Source organism: Cryptotermes secundus, unplaced genomic scaffold (genome assembly GCF_002891405.2).
Source record: "Cryptotermes secundus unplaced genomic scaffold, Csec_1.0 scaffold325, whole genome shotgun sequence".
Lineage (NCBI taxonomy): Eukaryota > Metazoa > Arthropoda > Insecta > Blattodea > Kalotermitidae > Cryptotermes > Cryptotermes secundus.
This window is the reverse complement of record NW_019735464.1, coordinates 1,279,756-1,301,314: the sequence shown is the minus strand read 5'-3', so window position 1 is coordinate 1,301,314 and position 21,559 is coordinate 1,279,756. Positions and strand designations below refer to the sequence as shown.

Here is a 21,559-nt window from a genome sequence, read left to right as displayed (position 1 = left end):
AGGGTTGAGAAAATATTTGGAACTAATTCCTGGAAAGCACTCCATAGATTCGCTGCAAAAAACAGCTATCCTGGGAACATCACACATACTATGGAAAGTGCTACATTGTGAAGCTTGAAGCCTGAGTGGTGAGGTGCATCACTGGTTCAAGAAAAGGAATACCAGGAAATAAACCTGTGACAAGAGATGATGATAATAATAATAATAATAATAACAATAATAATAGTATAGGTGGATCTATTCATTTTGTGTTTTGTGTTAGTGTGCGTGTAAAAAATCTATGTTTTTAGATATTATTGTAAGCCATGTGGCTGCATACACATATCCCCATTCAACCCACAAGGTATTAAGCTTTTTTAACATGGATTTACCCTAACACACCATTCTTGAGGAACTCACTCCCCACAATGGATGAGAGTCACTGTAACTTATTTCTGTTTAAGCTGTATGATTTTTAACCCTAGTAGTTGGTTAGGACTCTTTCTAATTTGACTTACCAGAGGTTGCTTCTATCTCTCAGATTTAAACACTTCACCTGGAACTATATGTTTACCTGTGTTTAATGTTGGCTTGCAAGAACACTCCAGCTAACTTATGCAGAGCACACAGAATGGCAGGAAGACAGAGCAGAAGGTAAATCCTCTTCTGGTAACGTCCAAATTCCCCCAAATATGGCAAAATGTCATCATAAGCCATTTCAGCTCTCTTCCTCTCATCAACTGAAATCTAAAACCAAAGACTGAAATAAACATATGACATATGTATTTTCATTTCCTTTTTATGAGTTATTTACATAGTGTGGTGTAAAATTAATGCACAATAAAATGTTTTTAATATTACTGCCGGGTTATTAGTTTAATTAAATATGAATCCAAATGAAATCTATAATTTCACAAGAATAAAGCTGCTGTAAGTGTCCCCATATATTTTTCCACTATGTATATCAGCTCCAGAATTCCTAAACACGTTTGATGAGCCCTTAGTACTGGAGGGCTCACAGACCACACACTGGGAAACACCAGTCTACACCATCATTTCCAGCCTTCTAAATTCTATGGATGACCTGAAAAACCCTTCCTAGTTTAGAGAACCATTTTCTTATCTGTGGTTTATTCTACAACAATATCAGTATCTCAGATTATAGAGCACTGAATGATAGAATGACTGGTGAAAAATGAACTGGAAAGCATTTGGAAGGAAGCAGTAGTGGCCTATTTGTAGAATTATTCAGGCATTTGTTTGGAGGAACTCAGGAAAGTGATGAAACACCTCACTCAAGATAGCTGGTGCCCCAGCCAAGATTCAGACCAAGTAACCCCCNCCCGACAGCACTGCTACTATTCCAACCTACTTGGTGCAGACCATTTCAATTTCTACTCTTACCTGCTTATGTTATCTATTTAAACATGAGGGCAACCCAGACTAACAAGACTGTAACTGTCAAACAGTAATAAATATCTGGTCATGAGCACCAGATGGGGCTCAACACCAAGACTGACTGACTGACTGACCATTAGTTGCAATGTAATTTTGACTTTGAGCAAAAATAAGACTTTATGTGTGTTGTAGTTACAGTGAGACTGTTATAAATCCGTTGTCAGGATACAGCTAGTGAAGACTGAGAAAATTTGTGATTTGTGAAGTGAGTAGATTAGCGATAGGGCTATAACAGCTTGTGATTAAGAGAGATGGTGACAGAAGGGGTTAATAAATCTAATCATCCAATCCAGAATCCGTTATTACTGGTCAAGGAGCCATAAACATGTGACAGTATCTTAGTTAATTTTACCATTCATCAATTGGACTAATCCAAGAATAGAGAAAATTACTTTAATGGAGGCGTTGTGACTTCTTGTAGTACCTGTAATATTAGTGTAATAACCTCCCTTTGGACTACATTGGTAACATGGTGGGGAGGTCTGGATACCTTGAACACCTGAACTGTTCTAATTGGAGTTCCTGCCTGGTGTCACCCACACCAAAGCGATTCAAGGACAAGGAATAGGTAAAAGGGAACTTCATTGAAAAGCAGCTTCAGCGAGTGTTTATATTTTTCTTAAACATGCATATATACCTGTCAGGTTCTGTGGACATGTTTATTTGTAATCTCTCACAATTCCAAATGTCACATGTTTAGGTGCAATGACTCTGCAGTTTTCAACACTAAATTGAAAATACCTGTACATTAAATTAGTGCCATGTTTATTATTGTATTTTAGGGTGAATCGCATTGATGTATCTGCATATTTTTAAGAGATCCAGATGTTTATTACTATATCTTGTGGAAACATGGTGTTGCTGTGGTATCAGAATATTTTTATGAGCTCCCAAACACAATACGGTACTTGATATTACAGTCATTGTGAAATTCAAGTACAATTGTGTTGGAAAATGTAAAATAGTGAAGTTACCCCATACCAAAACACAGCAGTATCCAAACACGAAGGGCATATATGTAAAACATCACATATTGTTGACCTCGAGATGAGATGGAGGTGAACGATCAGCTTCACGTTTCGACCGCTTTACTCCCATGAAAAGAGCTCCTGATACCCATCAGACAGGAGGCAAGGAAGATTCTAGTACCAGTCTATATATAGTGGCTAAAAAGAAATGACCTTACTGATATTAATCTCAGTATTCTACGCAGTTACTTTACTGACTTATTTAGGATTTTTTAACATTTAATACACGGTAAATTTATCTTCTTCGATGTTCCATACACTTTCGGCCATAGAAGAAACTGTCCTCTATTACCAGAGTGCAGTCCTGAAAAAAAAAGTGCCAGGCCTGTCTGGCATGTAGTTCCAGGTTGAAAGAAACAGGCATAAACAAAGCCATTCTCCTCACTGAAGGATAGTTTTCATGGCTGCAAATGCAGAATTGAAAAGCAAACAGACCATGGAAAGCAGATACTGAACGAAGCCGACGCCCCCACCTCACAGATCGGAAATTCAACAAGCTAGAAAAACTCTGGGGTGCCGGGATGTCGTAGTCGGTATAGTGACTGGCAATGGGCTGGTCGAGAGAGGGGTCGGGGTTCGAGTATCGGTGGGGTCAATAATTTTCTCTTTTCCGCGTCGTTCAGACCGGCACTGGGGCCCACCCGGTCTCCTATCCAATGCGTACCGGGGGCTCCTTCCCCGGGGGTAAAGCGGCAGGGGCGTGAAGCTCACCTCCAACTAGTGCCGAGGTCAAGAAAATATGGATCTATACATCCGCTCCCCCATACGTCTTCATGGCGTAGTGCTTAATTAGTTAAGCTCAGAGACAACTTTACCTTTACCTTTTACAAGAACTCCAGATCGGGGTTTTCAAAAGAAATGCCCGAGTGGAGCCTCGGCACTAAAAAGAATCACCAGGGCGCCATCCTGAACCACCCTGGTCCGACTACAGGTCACTATTTCCTACCTTCATGTCTCTGGCTTCACACAAGACATGCCGCCTTTGTGTGCTATTTATTAGCCAGTACACCGATATGTAAAGGGCCGGGATAGCGCAGTCGGCATAGAAACTGGCTACGGACTGGACGGCGGAGGGGTCTGAATTCGAGCACCCGTAGCGTCGAGAATTATCTCTTCTCCGTGTCGTCCAGATCGGCTCTGGGGCCCACCCAGTTTCTTATCCAATGTGTACCGGGGCTTTCCCCGGGGTAAAGCGGTTGGGGCGTGAAGCCGATTACTCAACTCCAACTAGTGCAGAGGACAATAAAACGTGGATCTATACATCCCCTATCCCATAAGCCTTCATGGCCTAGTACTTAATTAATTAAGCACAGGGACAACTTTACCTATTACGCCGATATGTAACGATTTAAAATCGAGTTTCTATAAGGCGCGGTCAATTTAACTAATAATTACTCGTACAAGAAGGTTAAAGAACCGTCATATATTTCCCACATTTCCCCATCCGTCAGTCAGACGCCGATGTCTGAGATTGCAGCTTCATCAGTGTAACTGAACAATAAAATGTTAATGGTCGTTTCCTAAGGAGAGGTTTGACTTAGAAGCTAAGTACTCGTATATTGAAATATGGAACGTAAATTTAACTCAAAATACAAACCTTTCCGAAGGCCTCAGGCCAATAGTTCGCGAAGAAGGATTATGGTACTGGCTGGCTGAGAAATCCCCACAAATTCCAGATCATAACAAGGGCTTCTCCATTCGTCTCTCGCATACTCTTTTTTTCCTATTTACTAAACAGGAAAGACCAATTTCATTTGGGAGGAGTCCGGTTTGAATCTCGACGGGCCTATTGGCTACCTATCCTAAGATGTATTGCTGGTTTTACCAGTCCCTCCATGGGAATATTAGGATAACAGAAGATTTGGGATTTTCACGAAAAACATTGAAATTATGGTCCTGTGGGATGTGACGCAGTGGATTCTGATAGACCAACGTTTCGGAGGAACTATGCTCTTGCTCTTCACGGAAGAAATGCTTCTTATGCCGTGAAGATGCAGGCAGCAGCCTCCTCCGAAACGTTGATGCCTATCTGATTACACGAAGGCATATAGCGGAAAATGGAAATTTTAATAATAAACACGTTACAATACTTTCGGACGACGAGCGTCTGCTTCCATTCTTACTTGCTCACACTTAGTGACCATTTTCCCAATTTCATTCAATCATTCATGGAGCTGAGCCCTTACCAGCATTTTATGGAACCAGAAGGTTCATTACCGTGTTCACAAGAGCCCTCCACTGGTTCCTACCCTGAGTCAGATCGATCCAGGCGATACCACACCATTCTATCCAAGATCCATTTTAATATTGTCCACCCACCTACATCTTGGTCTTCCTAGTGGTCTCTTTTCTTATGGTTTTCCCACCAATATCCTATATGCATTCCGCTTCTCCGCATTCGTGCTACATGCCCTGCCCATCTCATCATCCTTGAGTCGATCATTTTAGTTATACTTGGAGAACAGTACAAGCTATGAAGCTCCTCATTATGCAGTTTTCTCCAACCTCCCGTCTCCTCGTCTCTCCTCGGTCCAAATATTCTCCTCAGCACCCTGATTTTCAAACACCCTCAGTCTGTGTCCCTCCCTTAATGTCAGAGAGAGAGAGAGACCAAGTTTCGCACCAACACAGAACCACAGCAATTTTTTTTTTTTTCATTTGGTACTAGGCCTACCTCCATGAAGCTCTCCGTTTCACTTCGGTTTACTAGATTTTACACATACGGTAGGACTCCTTGGCGAGTGATCAGCTCGTCGCAAGGCCTCTACCTGTAGAGAAACACAGAAAAACGCACACAAATATCCATGCCCTGAGTGGGATTCGAACCCACGATCCCGGCTTCCGAGCGAGCGAAGACAGTGCATGCCTTAGACCGCTCGGCTACCGTGACCGGCACAGCAAATTATAGTTTTGTATATTCTAATCTTTACGTATTTTTGCGGACGGAGGAGACGGCCTCCATATACGGAGGGTATCTGCAAATATATTGAATAACCAGTCGCGGACAACTGAGAAGGGGTGGTCCTCCAGCTGGGGGTTGGGCGTTGGGCTAACAACTTCTCACCGTAAAAAGAAGCTTGTTCCGAAAGATCACAAAAAACCTATTCCCATTTCACTCGGTGTTATACTATTAAAAGTAGAGAAAGTAAAGATATCCTTGTAACAGGCCGTAAAGGCCCATACGGTTGTGAGATGAGGTTCCCACATTGTCTAGACAATCGGCTCATAGATGGCGGCATGGTTGTCAGCCCTACGCGCCGGCCGCCCTTTACCCTCCAGGAAGATTCCTGGTACTCATTTCTGTTAGAGGCTGAGTCGATCCCAGGGCCATAGTGCGGCCGGAAGGATTATGTCAATTTAAAAAAAAATCCAAGGGCCTCATCGGGACTTGAACCCGCGACCTTCCAGCTTGTAGCATAATGCTTCAACTAGCTAAGTTACCGCGTCACGCGGTGGTGTTATACTGTTCCTCCACCGAAAGTCGTGTTTTTTTTTCAGCACTCATATTCCCTAATCGAGAAGTCCAGAGTTGAAATTTTAGCTCCTCCGGACTGTATTCTACTGCAGAACAAGCCACACCTGTTCAGTTCGCCGTTCTCTACCATCCTGCATCATCCAACGTCACTGTATAATTTACACAACTGACGAGGGCGTCGTTAAGTAACTCACGAATATGAAACTCACGACATTTGCACTTGAAACAGCCATTAATTAACGTACGAATAAATGAACTTACGCCTGACGAATAACCCTTCGCATTGCTGCATATATAAAGGAAGGCGTTATGCCTTGACCCGATTCTTATGATCGCTGAACAATAAACGTTGGCCTGTGAAAGTATATATTAATTTTATTATTATAGGAAAGCAATATAATGGGCACAATCTGCAATACCTGAGAACCGGTAGATGACGCCATTGTGACGGCAGCTGCCACACACACATTTCACGTGATTACACTGTTCTCGTTTGAGGAAATTCTTTCACACAGAGTCAGGGGTATGCACGTTCTTACCTTGCAGACAGACTACAAACCACACATGTACGTCACAATACATTGCTGTTGGGGGAGGGGAGTATTTCTAACTTATCAGAAAAGAAATCGGAAAGGCGGGAGATTTAAAGGAAGTGAATGTGTGAGGGACAAATCGAAACCTGATTCAGGAGGAAATTTAGAGGCGATTGAACTCGGGAAATGCTTGCTACCATTCAGTCCAGAAGCTTTTGTCTTCTCGTCTGCTGTCCAAAAACTTAAAAATTAGAATATACAAAACTATAATTTTGCCTGTGGTTCTGTATGGGTGTGAAACTTGGTCTCTGACATCAAGGAAGGAACATAGACTGAGGGTGTTTGAGAACAGGATTATGAGATTGTTTGGACCGAAGAGGGATGAAGTGACAGGAGGTTGGAGAAAACTGCATAATGACGAGCTTCATAACTTGTACTCTTTTCCAAGTATAATTAGAATGATTAATTCAAGGAGGATGAGGTGGGCAGGGCATGTAGCACGAATGAGGGAGAATAGGAACGCATATAGGATATTGGTGGGAAAGCCAGAAGGAAGGAGACCACTGGGAAGACCAAGGTGTAGTTGGGTGGACAATATTAATATGGATCTTAGAGAGATAGGATGGGATGATATGGATTGAATTGATCTGGCTGAGGATAGGGACCAGTGGGGGGGACTCTTGAACACGGTAATGAAGCTTCGGGTTCCATAAAATGCTGGTAAATTCTTGAGTAGCTGCAGATTTGGCTTCTCCCCAAGAAGGGCTCAGCTCCCTAAGCAAGTAAGAATGTGTGAGGGACATCTTACACAGGAGCACATGAAAGCAAAGCGATAAATGATTATTTGGACTTAACGTGAGATTAAGCAAGATGGAAAGGGTTAAAATTTCATAACGAGCGGCTTTATAAGCGGTGTCCTGGACGGTAATGTAAGCGCAACTAAATCTCGGGCGCTGAGATAACTGTGACAGGAAGCAAGTACGAGGGGAACAATAAGTGTATAAAATCTTACCTTATCTCACCATCCACTTACAAGTATGTACAAAAATCATGTACCTACTTTAACATGAAAAGTTTCTGGAAAGGGACTCCGTGTGACCGGGTAGAACTTTACGAACATTTCACTAAATATGCTGAGCTACGCAGATATGTTTACATATGCCACAGTGTAGCAGTACTGCTGCTTCGTATTCTGGAGGTATCCGGTTAGAATCCCGCTGAGGGTTCCGACTGTAATACCTCGGTATTTTCATGATTTTCCCCAGTTAATTCGGGCGAATGCTGGGGTACTACGTTGAAATACATCAGAGAAAAAAGCAATTGAAAAAATGGTGTAAGGGTAACGCTTTATACTTGTATTCGTGATGTGCTTGGTTCGATTCTCGTCCTGGTTCCAACTGCCTGACAGGTTTGTAAGTGCTATCCCTGTCTCTACAACAGACTGTTGGTGTTCTAACCTGAAGCAGGACACTGCAATTTAAGTAGCGTCTCTCAATAGCTTAAAAACCAATTAGGCCCAATAACTACAAGTAAAGTTGTCCCTCTGCTTAATTAATTGAGCACTGAGCCACAAAGACGTAAGGGGGAGTGGAGGTGTAGCTCCACAATTCTTGACCTCGGCACTAGATGGAGGTGAGTGGTCAGCTTCACACCCCAGTCGCTGTAGCTCCGGGGAAAGAGCCCGCGGTACACATTGGATAGGAGGCTGGGTGGGCCCCAAAGCCGGCCTAAAAGTGCGGAGAAGAGAAAAGTCTCTTGTCCTTGCCCAGAATCGAACCCCGGCCGTCGAGTGGGTAGCCCGTAGGCTCTGTAACTACATCGGCAATAACTGTATTTACATCCTATGCTGGTAATCTCTGCGAAAAGCATATTTAGTATTCCTTACATTTTAATCAATGTATTCATCTAATTTGATCGCCTCTGTGGTCTAGTGATCAGAGTTCCTGGCTACAAATCCACAGGACCGGGTTCGATTCCCGGCGCTACCAGACTTTCTGAGAAGTAGTGGGTCTAGAACGGGGTCCACTCAGCCTCGTGAAGGTAACTGAGGAGCTACGTATTTGAGGGAAATAGCGACTCCGGTCTAGAAAACCGAGATTAACGGCCGGGGGATTCGTTGCGCTGACCACGTGACACCCTATATCCGCTAAAGTTGAAACTAACTTCGCCGACCAGCGGCGGTCGATCGGTCGGTATAGTTCGCTTGCGGACTGAAACCACGGAGTTTGTTTTATTCATCTAATTATTCAGATCCTTTAAATTACCCACAAACCAAACCTAGGGGTGTTGAATTTGAGGTTCTAAGAATGGTGACTAACAATACTGCCACTATGGATGAGAAGCCATGGAATGCGATATAAATTCGCTGACGTTTAGGAGGAACGTACTGTCCGCATCTAAAGGGTCGAAGAATATGCCAAGAAATACCTCGACTTTGAAGTTGACAGTACGTTCTTCCAAAACATCGGTAAACGTCTACTACATTTTATGGTGTCACGTCGCAAAAGATAATGCTTTTAAACCATTAGAAATTAACGAAACTGCACCTAACCTGTCAACAAAGTGTTGACATTAATGTGAACTTATTATGATAAACCGAAGTTTCGCTTACAGCGTTAGAATAGATGTGAGGACACGGAGAGTAACTTTGACTGGTAGCCCAGTTCTAAAATAGCCCAGACTATGTATTGGGCGAATAATACGTCACCATTGATGACGTGCTAGCAACAGCGAGCTTGTTCCTTTCACTTTGAACATGTAATATTAGTTCCGATACGATATTTTATGTTAGCTTTGCTTGAGTAAACAGTTCGAAGATATTAAAGTGTGTTGAAAGAAACACAGTTAGAGTGTGCGTACGACAGCCTTCCATTCACGTTCGAGCTCTGAGCGACAGATTAAATGCTTTGCAAAATTTGCCGTGGTACTCACTCGCACAGCTTCTCAGCATCCAGCCCACTTAACTTAGGTTACGGTCCACCACGTCCAACACCGTTCTGTTGCCACAAAAGAAAGGCAAATTATGAAAAATACTACTGTCGTCCGGGATATGGCGCCGTGTAACGTGGTAGAAGTTTAGAAAACGTTCCTGTCAGACCATATCACATCCCAGAAGAAATTATTTCAGAGTCACTGCCTTGCGAATTTCATATGCCCCAAACTAAATCTCGTTACCAACCTATGCGAAGTGTAAAATCTATGAAGGGACAAAAGAATAATGCAACATTCTTTTAAAGTATACATAAATATTTATACATGTGACCTTATGGGTGATCATCTAAAAAAAAAGTGTCACTAATGAAGCTGGCTCAAGCGGCAACTCTACTGGCTTGCATTCGCAAAGTGCCAAGTTCGAATCTCGGCCGGGATACCGATTATCTTAACTGAAGTTTTTCATGTTTTTCCTCAGTACCTCTAGGCAAATACTAACATAGTACTTTAATTTAAGCCATGACCGTTTCCTTCCACGTTCTTTCCATTCAGTATTCACACAAATCTATCATTCGAGGCTACATAGTCCGTTACCGAGAGCGCCGTTAAACAAATAACGAGGAAATAAACAGAAGAAACGCGTTCTTAGCGAATATGGAAGTGTATGGCCTACCTGTACGTGGAAAGAGACCTGAATCTTATTAAGATTTACAACTCCCATTCACAGCGGTCACGCGGCCTGAGGCATATGTGGGACTTTGGGCCGATTGAACACTGGGACCTCAGGTTAGAATTTTGCACAGATTGTCGTTCTTGCTGTTTTGATATCTTTTGTATGCAGTCTTGTGCTGGTCCTAAGGGCAAGGGCACGCCAAGGAGACTGGCAACCGCAATTTCCGAGAACTGTTATCAGCCTGAGTTGAACACATGTTACTGAATGGAGCAGTGCAAATTGAGGAAACGGCAACGCAGTAACATATGTTCAACTCAGGCTGACAACATTTCTCGGAAATTGCGGTTGCGTTGCTGTTGCCAGTTTCCTTGGTGTGCCCTCGCCCCAAGAGCCCTATTAACAGTCTGAAACGTTCATTGTTTAAAAATAATTCAAAATCGCAACAGGTCAGAGGACCAGGAGGATAGAGGAAATTACAAATTGGCACACTTCATAACTTGTACTATTTCACAAATGTTATAAGGGCGATCAAGGAGATTGGCGGAACACGCAGCATGGAATAGATAAGCAATTCATACAACATTTTATTCTGAAAACCTTATTGGGAGGAATCACTTGGGAGATCGATGCGCAGATTGGAGATAATATTAAAATGGATCTCTGGAATCTGAAGCTTGAATACGTGAAGTGAATTCGTCGCGTTCATGATAGAGACCAACAGTGGGCTCTTGTGAACACAGTAACAAGCCTTTGGGTTTCATAAGAACGGTGAATTTGTTGACTGAGTGATTAATTAGTATATCAAGGCAGTGTGCGAACTTACGCATGCCCTAGAGGCTCACCTGAGCAAACGCGAGAAAAGTGGGGGGGGGGTCTGTGTTTGCGCCTGCGCTAGAAGAGTCACGGTCACCTTACGTACGTACTGTATTCCTTTATGTTAGCGCTTAAAGGTTAATACTATATCTAAACATTACTTGATCTCTAAGCAACAAAATTACAGTTCATATCAATGGAAAACGTCCAAATAATAGAAACTGGCGGTCGACTATGTGGGACCTCAAGTCTCGAAAATAATAATTAATCCAGTCACACAAAATTCAGTCAGACAAAAATTCTGATTTTAAGACATACTTCTCAGTAATGTTGCACTACAGCCATTTCTGGTAACATAACTACCGGTATATTGTTCCAGGCTTATACAATTGCAGTAATGAAATATATAAAATTGCTAGAATGTGAAAGTTCTTAAGAGCTTTATGATTAACATAGCAAGCACTGGGTCAGTTCTTCATGGAACCAAGTGACTTTTATGACACCCCAATAACATTTCATTCGAAGTGTAGGATTAATAAAGGGTTAATCAAAAAGGGAAGCACAATAGATCATTGAAGGTCGCAGTGCGAGGATCGGATTTTATGGTCCACCCCTTACACACATACACATACACAACATAGCAAGCTACTAAACTGTACATAATTCTAAAAATACACTTCTCGCAAAAAGAAAAGTTTTATTTTTACTATGGTGGGACTATATTTTTTGACAAAATGGCCGATGGGCCGCAAGATACAAAACTGTCAATATCTATCACACTGTGCGTGCGTGCGATCACCGTCTTACCGGTTAGGAGAAAAGGGCTCTTGTCATTCTTCTTTCCGTATCATAACATTAGGTTGGCAACTAACCTGAAACAGAAAATAGCAAAGACCTCATATAAGCATTATATTTTACCTAACATTAATTCTTGTGGTGGCGTTCTATCAACACTACATTTTTCTCATTTAGTTGGAAGCACTTCCTCCACGATATATGAAATGATTAACACCACCATGACTAGGCAAGGCGAGTCTCGTTGGTGGGAACGGGTAGCGTCACATAGCATTAATGCAAAAGAGGTTTAGAGCTGTTCGTCGTCACACCTCTGTAAGTCAAGCCATGATTATTCAAACTGTTGGTCCTAAGAGAAGTCACCGAGCTCTCAAGAACTGTTTAAAATATAGTTGTATTCATCTAAAGTTTTGGCGAGTCAGCAATATGTAAGAAAACGTAGCTGCAGGCGGAGGGAACAGGGAATATTTCGCGAATTCCTTCGAATATACACTCGTCGATTTAAATCGACGAGTGTACATTAACAGAGATTTTAAACATAACTGACAAAATCAACAAGGGGATTCTGGTATAGCGGGACCGACTGAACCGCATCAATGACAACTGAGAAAGCTGGTGTTTTTAAATTTTAAATTACAATACATATAGAAATGTAGAGTGCAACAGGATGCTTAAATATAATATTGACTACTGAAACTAGCCTCCGAACGTGCGCATGCGTGTCTGCTAACTAAACTGTCATCAAGCTGGACTGTGCTGCTGCCTAGTGATACACATAGAAAAACTATTACGTCCATTTTAACTGCTTTATTCCCATTCGTAACCTATTTACTGACTCTCCCTCGTGTCACCGTATAGCCTGATACGACCTGTAATAATATATGCAGAACTCCACTTCTGTGACTGTTTAAGAACATTTATTGCTTATGAAACGTGTAGAGAGAATGTAAAGCTATTTATGTTCCTGCTGTCAACTGAAGCAATGCGCCGGACAGCGCTTTTTTCTGACGGGTAGATTGGGGGATCACGCCACAAATTCACCCACTATTTTAAGCGGGTAGCAGTATCGCAAAGTTTGAAAACCCATGTGTTAAGTCATAAAATTACATATAATTGTCGTAGCCCTGACGAAGACCATTTGCATGCATAACACATATAACATGTATGTTTCTGTGTTATTTGACGTATGCATGTCAGCAACATGCATACGGCAATCACCACAGGAATACATAATGCGCTTTCAAACATTTTGCATGGAAAGGGAGAAAAAATGACACATGAATAAAAACAAATAAAATTTCAAATACATTTTTGGGTTTTTAATTATGCAGACGTATGTTCGAACAGAACCCTGATTACTGTCCGTCATCTCAGTACCATTTTACTGATCTTTTATATTTAAACTGTATTTCTCTTTTGCGTCTAATTATTCGAACTTGAATTTTTTATGATAATTTTAAGAGAAGTAAATCCCTAAAATATAAATAAATCGAAACAGTATTTAGTGTTATTTGGACTTATTCTTACAGTACTATACATAAGTGGCACATATATTCAAACCAGTTCAAACTTTCGTTTACTACAGAGTCAAGCTCTTCTATGAAGATGGGCGGAGACAGACAGGCGGACATCAGAAGATAATGGGCCCTTACACAAAATTACTAAACGCGTTCAAAGATATGGAACTGGGATAGCCTTTTGCTGATTTTCAAGGCTACGTGGGAAATCGCCGAAGAATATCAGGGGACACATGAATCCATCTGAGAGGCCGATTTTCCTGTAGGAAGACAACATTCCTCATCCTCCCAAATGAAGCCATGTGCCAGTAAGGGGTATGTGTGCTCCATGCATAAATTTTGTAATTGTAAACTGCGAAAGAAAATTATTTCTTACGTAAACAAATGTATACTTGTGATTGATGTTAGAGATTTCAATGCAAGAGTTGATAATGATTCTCTATCAGAATGTCTAAAAAATAGGGGCAGCAATTTGAGTGGAAGGGTTTCCGCGCATTTAGCAAATTTAAAATGATTGCTTACGTATTAGAAACACATACATTATATGTATATTCACACAAATTCAAATTCTCCATGCAACTTTTTAAACAGACAATTCTTAACATTGACACGTGTTAGTGACTAGACACTGGGTTTAGATTGATATTTGGATTTACTAAACGCTTTTAATTTGAAATACAGAATACATAAAATTATTTGTTTGTTCACTAGTCGTTGTTAGGTAACGGCTGCTATCAATGCAACAAAAAATTAACCGCGACTCCGACTTTCGACTGACTCACTTTTCCCGTCGGTCCTCGCTCTCTCTCTCTCTATATATATATATATATACACACACACACACACACACTCGTATATAATAAAAGGTAAAGCCAGCCCTGCAACAGGCCGTTAAGGCCCATAGGGTTGTGAGTCGTCGAGGGTCCCACATTTTCTAAACAATCAGGTCGCAGATGGTGGTGAGGCTGTCAGTCTAACTCGTCGGCCGCCCTTCAACCCCCAGAAAGATTCCTGGTACTAATTTATGTTAGAGGCTGAGTTGACTGCAGGGCCATAGTGCGGCTGGAAGGATTAGGTCAATTGAAAAATTCCAATGACCTCATCAGCAATCTATCCCGCGACCTTCCAGCTTGTAGCATAGTGCCACAACCAACCACGCTACCGCGTGCCCTATATAAGAATTTGATAGGACAGACGAGTTTATACGAATAGCAGATTTTAAAAATGCCTACAATCCTGCGACATTTTAGGTTCTCAATGCGGTGACTAGGAAGATTAACGTTTTCTGGGATGTGATGCCGTGTTGTTTGGTAGATAGGTATGAAAGTTTTGAAGGAGCCTACTTCTTCCATCTCCAGACTGAAGAGTAAGGTACTCTGAAAAATGGGGATGCAGGTTCCTCCGAAACTTCGATAATTATCTAACTTTTCTACCAAAGTACATGGTGTAATTCCATAAGACAGTAATCTTATCCTACAATCCTGTAAGGAGGGCAATGATATAAATAACAACAAAAAAGGATGCTACATTTCAAGCAGGATTATACATTTCGGGATCCAAGAAGCAGTCCGTTAACTATTATGTTAACAAATCCCACAGTACATGTAGGACTAATACACATACAACGGATTGGTATTGAGATGAGGGATAATAGTAACAGTTCGGCAGCTTATAATATAGCATCAGGGACATTCACGCGCATGAAACATAAGCCTAAGCCTAAGTTCTCTTGAAGGCTCATTCTTTGCGCTTCATATACTCGCGACAGCGTGTATGGTAATATTCTTGTCGACCCCCATAACTGAGAGGTTAGCTGACGCCTAAGCTTAAATTGCTAAAAGCTCAAAGTGCATTATTCTGCCTACTGATGTCAATTAATTTTGATTAGTCAGAACATCCATAGGATTTCAACAGTCAAGGTTTACTGAACGCAGAATTTGACTCAACGGCACAAAATAATCGCGAGCATTGAATATTCACATTGCATTTCTTCAGCCACATAGAAGAATATGCAAATGTTTACTACTCTTTATAATTTTCAGAGTGTTTAAACTGATTGTAAACTACGCTGTTGATAGATGGCGAACCGTGCGGGAATTATGTAGTGAAGTAGAACCCTGGAGCTGAATCCTTCTTGAGTTGCCAATATTCGCTCAGCTAGCGAAGACATTTCTGGCCTTTTTATGAAATCTGTAGTTTCATTATCGGGTTCATAACAACATGAAACTCATTAAGTGCCCTGGCGTTTGAATCAACTGACATTTCAAAGTGTATTTGTATGAGTGGAATTAAAGTTTTACACTGAAGAATATAATACGATTAAAATTGTCTTATAACTCTGCAAAATCACAAGCGGGGTTAAACTAATTAAATAAAGAATTTATCTTCATCTGTACTGGGTTCACTAAAATAATAACTTTTCTATATGAAAAATGCATTTGAAAAAAGTGATAGATTTTGATATTAGTTTTTGCATAACTCGCATAAAACTAACGCATTATACTGTTGGAAGGAAATGACTGGTGCACCAGTAACACTTAGATATGTATCGAAAAAGTACCCAATTTGCATCTTGGCTAATGCACGTGTAAGAGACTTAAACTTGGCGGTGGTCAAGCTTACGACCGTTCAAGTGACTAACCTGCCGTTGTAGCACAAGATAAGTAAGATAGGCATGATCTGCTCTGCAAAGTCTGGACTGACAGAGGACTTGTGTATAGTGCAAAAAGGAAGAATATTCAGTAACATCCTACTTGTGCGATACATACATTTGACAAGAGCCCACGCATATACATAAGAGACAAACCCATCTCCTCATAAGAGACGAAGGTACATAAGGCCTATGACCGCAAGGATTCAGTTGAAAAAATCTCTGGTCATGATCCTCAAGGGGCTTGGCACCAAGACGAACTGATTGGCGGTAAACCGCCAGTCGTAAAGTATCTCCGACTTTGACTTTGAATCTTGGCTAGGTTACCGGTAATCCAAACTGATATTTTTCACCGTTTTGACCAATCTTTACAGGTGAACGTCGGTACAGTATCTACAAATCAGCCAGTTTCCAAATCCTTACCTACCTAACCCTCTTGGCCATTACCTCAAGAAGTCAAGCTCTAATTGCATATGGCGCCCTAAATAAATATTTATTGTTTCTCATAGATTCTAGGGTCGTCGGCTTACAAATGATAATTTAAACTTTATGGGGATTTACATTATTAAAACACTACTCATTTCACACCTGTAGTAAACAGGTTCAGACATGACTCAATCATTTTCTTTAGCACATTTATTAAGCCTCATTTTTATTAAATGTTGACTGAAAATCAGATATTTAATGTATATGACAATATAACTCAATTATTTTCTTTGGCGCATTTATTGATTCGTTATTTTTACCAATCGTTTACATAAAATTAAAAAATTAATGTAAATACTAAATTTTCTTCATTGTACAAAGTAATACAATATTGTGACATGATGTCTGAAAGCCGGAATTGTGGTGCGTCCATTGCTAGGCAACGGCTCGGTAGAAACGTTCTCGCTGTAACGGATACGAGCTAAAAATTGTGGAATTGTTGGAAACGATGTTTCCTATGTGGTCCGTGCTGAAGTAATACAGAGAGGAGCGGCAGTCTCTGCTTAGCCAGAAAATATAAGAGGCTTAAACTTGGTGGTGGTCAAGCTTAAGGCCGTTCAAGTGAGTAAGCCGCCGTTGTAGCATAAGATACATAAGATAGGCATCATCTTCTCTGTAAAGCCTGTACTGACAGAGGACTAGTGTACAATGCAAAAGGAAGAATTTTTAATATCATGATATATGTGCGAAACGTACACTTGACGAAAGACCAAGCATATTCGCAAGAGACAAATCCATTTTCTCTTCAGAGACGATGGTACATTATGACAGCAAGGGTTCAATTGAAAAAAAAAAAAAAAAACTCTGGTCGTGGGTCTCAACGGACTTGACGCCAAGACGGACTGATTGGCGGTAAATCGCCAGTCGTACAGGAATTTTGACTTCTACTTTGATTCACTTAGCCGCGAGCCGTTGAACACGAGAGCAGCCATAGAAATCTCCATGTAGCGGACTGGAATACTTGAGTAGTATCCTGTTGTCATTTGTATAGAGCCTGCAGAACAGTGAGAGCGCGGTTAACTATTTGTAGCTGTGCATAATAAACACTCAGTAAAACCAATATTCAATCCAGACCCTGTGTCCAGTCGCTAAGTTGTGACAATAATAATACAAAATCGCGAACTGCATAAAACATATCGGCCCCAAGGGTTGAAATATATATCGCCAACGATACGGCTCGGAGCGACACCGTAACACCAGTTTTAGCAGCTGTTTACTTCATAGCATACGTGAAAGCCATGTGAATCAATTCTGATGGTGTAATATGGCTTTCAGCGTACCAACACCAGAGTTCAGAAAGCATAATTTGTTTACAAATCAGTCAAAAAATACTGGAAATAGTTGCTCTGTTTCTTGACGTGAAGTCTAGTTCTTACAAAGAAAAAAAAAAAAGTACGTAAGTTTGTAGAGTGGTACGTCTTCAAATTTAAGACGCTATGAAAGTGCTTGGGATGGTAGCAGGCAAAGATTAGTTTGTGGAAACTTCCGACGTGCTTACGGCGGTACGGAAGCGTCGTACGATATCACAGTACTTCACATTATGAATTCAGTATTTTCTTCACTTATTATCAGTTTGTAGACATGCAACGAGATGAAATAGCTTGAATTGAAAATAAGAAATTTCGTTTCCTTTGCCATTATCGTTCACGCAGTGCAGCGATAAGAGGAACGTACAAGCACCATTACTTCAGCATGACCTTTTGATGTTGCACTGTTCATGACAGTTTTTGGAAATGTGAATGTAGCATTCAAACCTGCATTAAACAATACTTTGATGCAACGGTTATCCTTCGTTCGGTGGTGTCACGTATGATGTGAATCAGCCTCCTTCCGATTAACGTTTTCTTGGGGTTAGTGTACAATATACATACGTGGGCAAATGCAAAGTGTTAATTAATTTCATAATGTAATATATTTTATCATTTGCATTGAAAAAATAATACCGCACACTCGAAGTTAATTAAAACGGTAACAAGATATAACTTAGTTTTAGAATATGTGTTGGACTATATTAACCTAGTAATATACCCATTGCCCTAACATGCTGACGAAACATTGCAATGAAATAACAAATATCACAAGTAACCAATTTATAGTTTTTTGAAATTAATGATATCTAATAATGCGTACCAATCTTCAGCCAAACAACATGCCACTAAGCTGCTATGTCACTTCCTAAAATTTCATACTCACGAATATCCTTTCACCACACTCAATACGCTCAATACAGTGTACGTACCACCTCAGCGACGAACACGACGACCAGCCGACGACGGAAGGTCTTACAATCTTAGAACGCGTGCGCTCGTTGGATCAATTTCTGGTTCCGCCTACTTCTATGATGTAATACAAATGATGACGCAAAGTACAATTAAAATCAAACGACATGTAAAGAATTGGTTGAAAACATGCATTAAAAAGTACTATGATATGTGTGATTACTACAATAATGCAAGTAATATTCGAAGTTGATTTGCATTCGACAATATGTTGGATACTCGAGGGGACTAATATAGTAAATTATTAGACTGTTGGTAGCATGCTGACTTATCGATTTGGTGACGTATGTAATGGAGGTGGAGACAAGAAGTGGTCAAAGTTGACCTTTTTCTGAAAGTGAATGTGTCAATTTGATAGTGGGAATTGGCGTTAGTGATGTTACTAATGTCGTATCTATAGAAACTTAAAAGACTGATTTTTTTCAGGTACATCGAAAATTTTAACCTTACTACAAAGTCACGTTGCCTAATCAAAATTCTGCAGCGTACGCCCAATTTTGTGTCTGATTTCTTGGCATTTGTGTATACTGTTTCAGAAAGAAAATAATGTTCGGAAGTACTGCTTTAGAATATAACTTGCAGCTTGTATCTGCTGCATGGACAGTACTACTCATTTGTCAGGCTGTAGGTATTTCCGTCCTACATTAAAATTTGTTGGGTTTTCGTGAGAGAATGAAGACAATGTTATATTTCTTTCCTCATTTTTAATTTCATTTATGACGGTGCCAGTTGCAGAAGTTATATAAGGTTGAATTGGAAATGAGAGTCATTATGAGTATTGGGTGGCAAAGCACGGAGAAGTAGTAATTGTGATCTGTAGTAACAATATCAGCCTTTACCAGGAGAGACTGAAAATTAGTAAAGAGAAACCTCAATTATAATAGTTGATACTCATTTAGGCGACTTTACAAATGTGAACCATATGCTCTGCATATTTAATTATGTATTTTAATCGAAATCAGTGATTCATATTTGTTGTCACAAATCCCCCTCAATTTGTAATTTATTTCACTTTTGTTTTATAGAATTTAAAACACATGTTTCATGGTGTATGATATATTTACATATGAAGACCAATATTTAGTAAGCATTATGCATATATATCACTTCAGTACCTCTTTGAAGTTTTATATTTAAAAGTTTATTATATAATTTTTATTGGCTTCAGTTACATTTTTTACACTTGTAAAGTTTACAAACCCAACAACAGCAATCAGGTTGATGTAGTGCATGATATCATTGCAAATGTGGGAAAGAATAGCCTGACTCCTGTTATTAATTTAAAGAATTACCTGATTAATGAGTAGCCAGAATAGCTTGGTCAGCATATTAAGAGGCTACAGGCCTGACTGGGGTTTGATTCCCAGTAGGAGCAAGAGATTTTTCTGTACTCCACCACATCCAGACTGGCTCTGGAGCCCACGCAGCCCATATACAGTGGGTACTTGGGGCTGAATCAAATTTATTTGCATTCCATATATCATCCAAAGACCAGCACCAGGGATATAGAGCGTTCATTCATCTGTGATCTGTCAAGATGACAGGTTCACAGTCTCTTCCAGAGCAGTTCCTCCACTTGATGCGATCTAGAGCTTTCTCCTTCAATTCTAGAGCATATCATAATACAAATACAATACTTGTTTCCAATACACATATAAATGTAAATATAAAGCTGTAACATCTATTTACATATTTACAGATATCCAATAATACAGAATTACACTGAGTTATTGTATGAATGAACTATCCCATTATTCTTTCTCCCAGACTTCATGGCCCTTTTAGTTTAGCCTTAGTGTCTGTCTATTCCATTATTACTTGCATGTATTTATAGCTTAGAATTTTTGGCTGAGGTAAATTCTAGAATGATACAGGAGATACCATTTTACTACTGGCTTGAACAGTTTTATATTATGATTCAAACATTTCACTATAGGAGAAGATGATTGAGTAAATTAATTACTGCACATTACACTTCTTTCTGCTGTTTACTGAGATTAGTGAAAGTTACATGGAGGAGGTTATATCTGTATCTTGTGCTTGTATTGTGTATATCAGAATTTGTTTGAAATTTTGCTCGGGGAGTGTAATAGTACTAATATTAAAAAAATGCAGTGTTTAGCCATAACAGTAGTGTAACACATGCCAGTAGAGGAAGTTTAACTGTATATGTCAGCTTTAAAAAAAGGGGGGGGGGATTTGTCACATTTCTCTTTAGTGTGTCATCAAATTAAAGTTCAGGGTTTTATAGTGACTTGATGTATGAGACGAGTGATTTGTTACTAAACTACAAGATATTCAAAGAAGAGGAAATTTGGGGTTTTCAGTAAAGGGTTTACTGGAAATTTATAAGTATCACAAATATCAGTTATTTCTTTGGCTCCTTCATCGGCATTACTCTTCTACATTTACGGTTATGTTCACATGCCTCAGCTCATACAGATGTCCTTATCTCTGTCATTCTTGTAACATATCAAACGAACCATCATCATCATCAGTAATCTGTCAAGACGACAGGTCCACAGTCTCTTTCAAAACAATTCTTCCACTTAATGCGATCTAGAGCTTTCTCCTTCAAATGACAGTATCCTCTTCTGTCCCCAAGGTCATCCAGCATCTTCTTACGTCTTCTTGTCACTTCTATCCGCCCATCTATCTTCCCTTCGATAGCTTCTTTTAGAAGGCAGTTTCTGCGTAAAACATGACCAATCCAATTAGCCTTCCGTTTTCTTATTTCATGTAGGATATTCCTCTGCTCACTGACTCTAATTAACACTTCTTCATTTCTCACATAATCGGTCCAACTGATCTTCTCCATTCTTCTCCAACACCACATTTCGAAACTTTCCAGATGTTTCTGATCTACTGCCCTAAGTGTCCATGTTTCAGCCCCATACAGAGCTATGCTCCAAATGTAGCATTTCACTAGTTTCTTCCTCAAA

General features: G+C 40.2%; 2 protein-coding genes across 5 annotated transcripts in view; one reads left to right on the top strand and one right to left on the bottom strand.

Moving 5' to 3' along the window:
* LOC111869328 (organic cation transporter protein) overlaps nucleotides 1–18,661 on the bottom strand; it is a 34,679-nt gene extending 16,018 nt beyond the window's left edge. The window contains exons 1-3 of one of the 4 annotated variants that reach the window (XM_023860779.2): nucleotides 18,578–18,661; nucleotides 11,698–11,762; nucleotides 554–726 (exon numbers count right to left, since the gene is read on the bottom strand). In XM_023860779.2, the coding sequence (XP_023716547.1) occupies nucleotides 554–696 (143 nt within the window). In that variant the 5' untranslated portion in view covers nucleotides 697–726; nucleotides 11,698–11,762; nucleotides 18,578–18,661. Of the gene's footprint in view, nucleotides 1–553; nucleotides 727–6,359; nucleotides 6,443–11,697; nucleotides 11,763–18,468 lie in introns of those variants that run through there. The other 3 variants (XM_023860780.2, XM_023860778.2, XM_023860777.2) reach the window with 3 other exon arrangements.
* Nucleotides 18,662–18,886: 225 nt separating this feature from the next.
* Nucleotides 18,887–21,559, top strand: part of LOC111869324 (intersectin-1) — an 85,496-nt gene continuing 82,823 nt past the window's right edge. The window contains exon 1 of the mRNA XM_033753382.1: nucleotides 18,887–19,043. The gene's annotated coding sequence lies outside the window, so the exon portion shown is untranslated. The remainder of the gene's footprint in view (nucleotides 19,044–21,559) is intronic.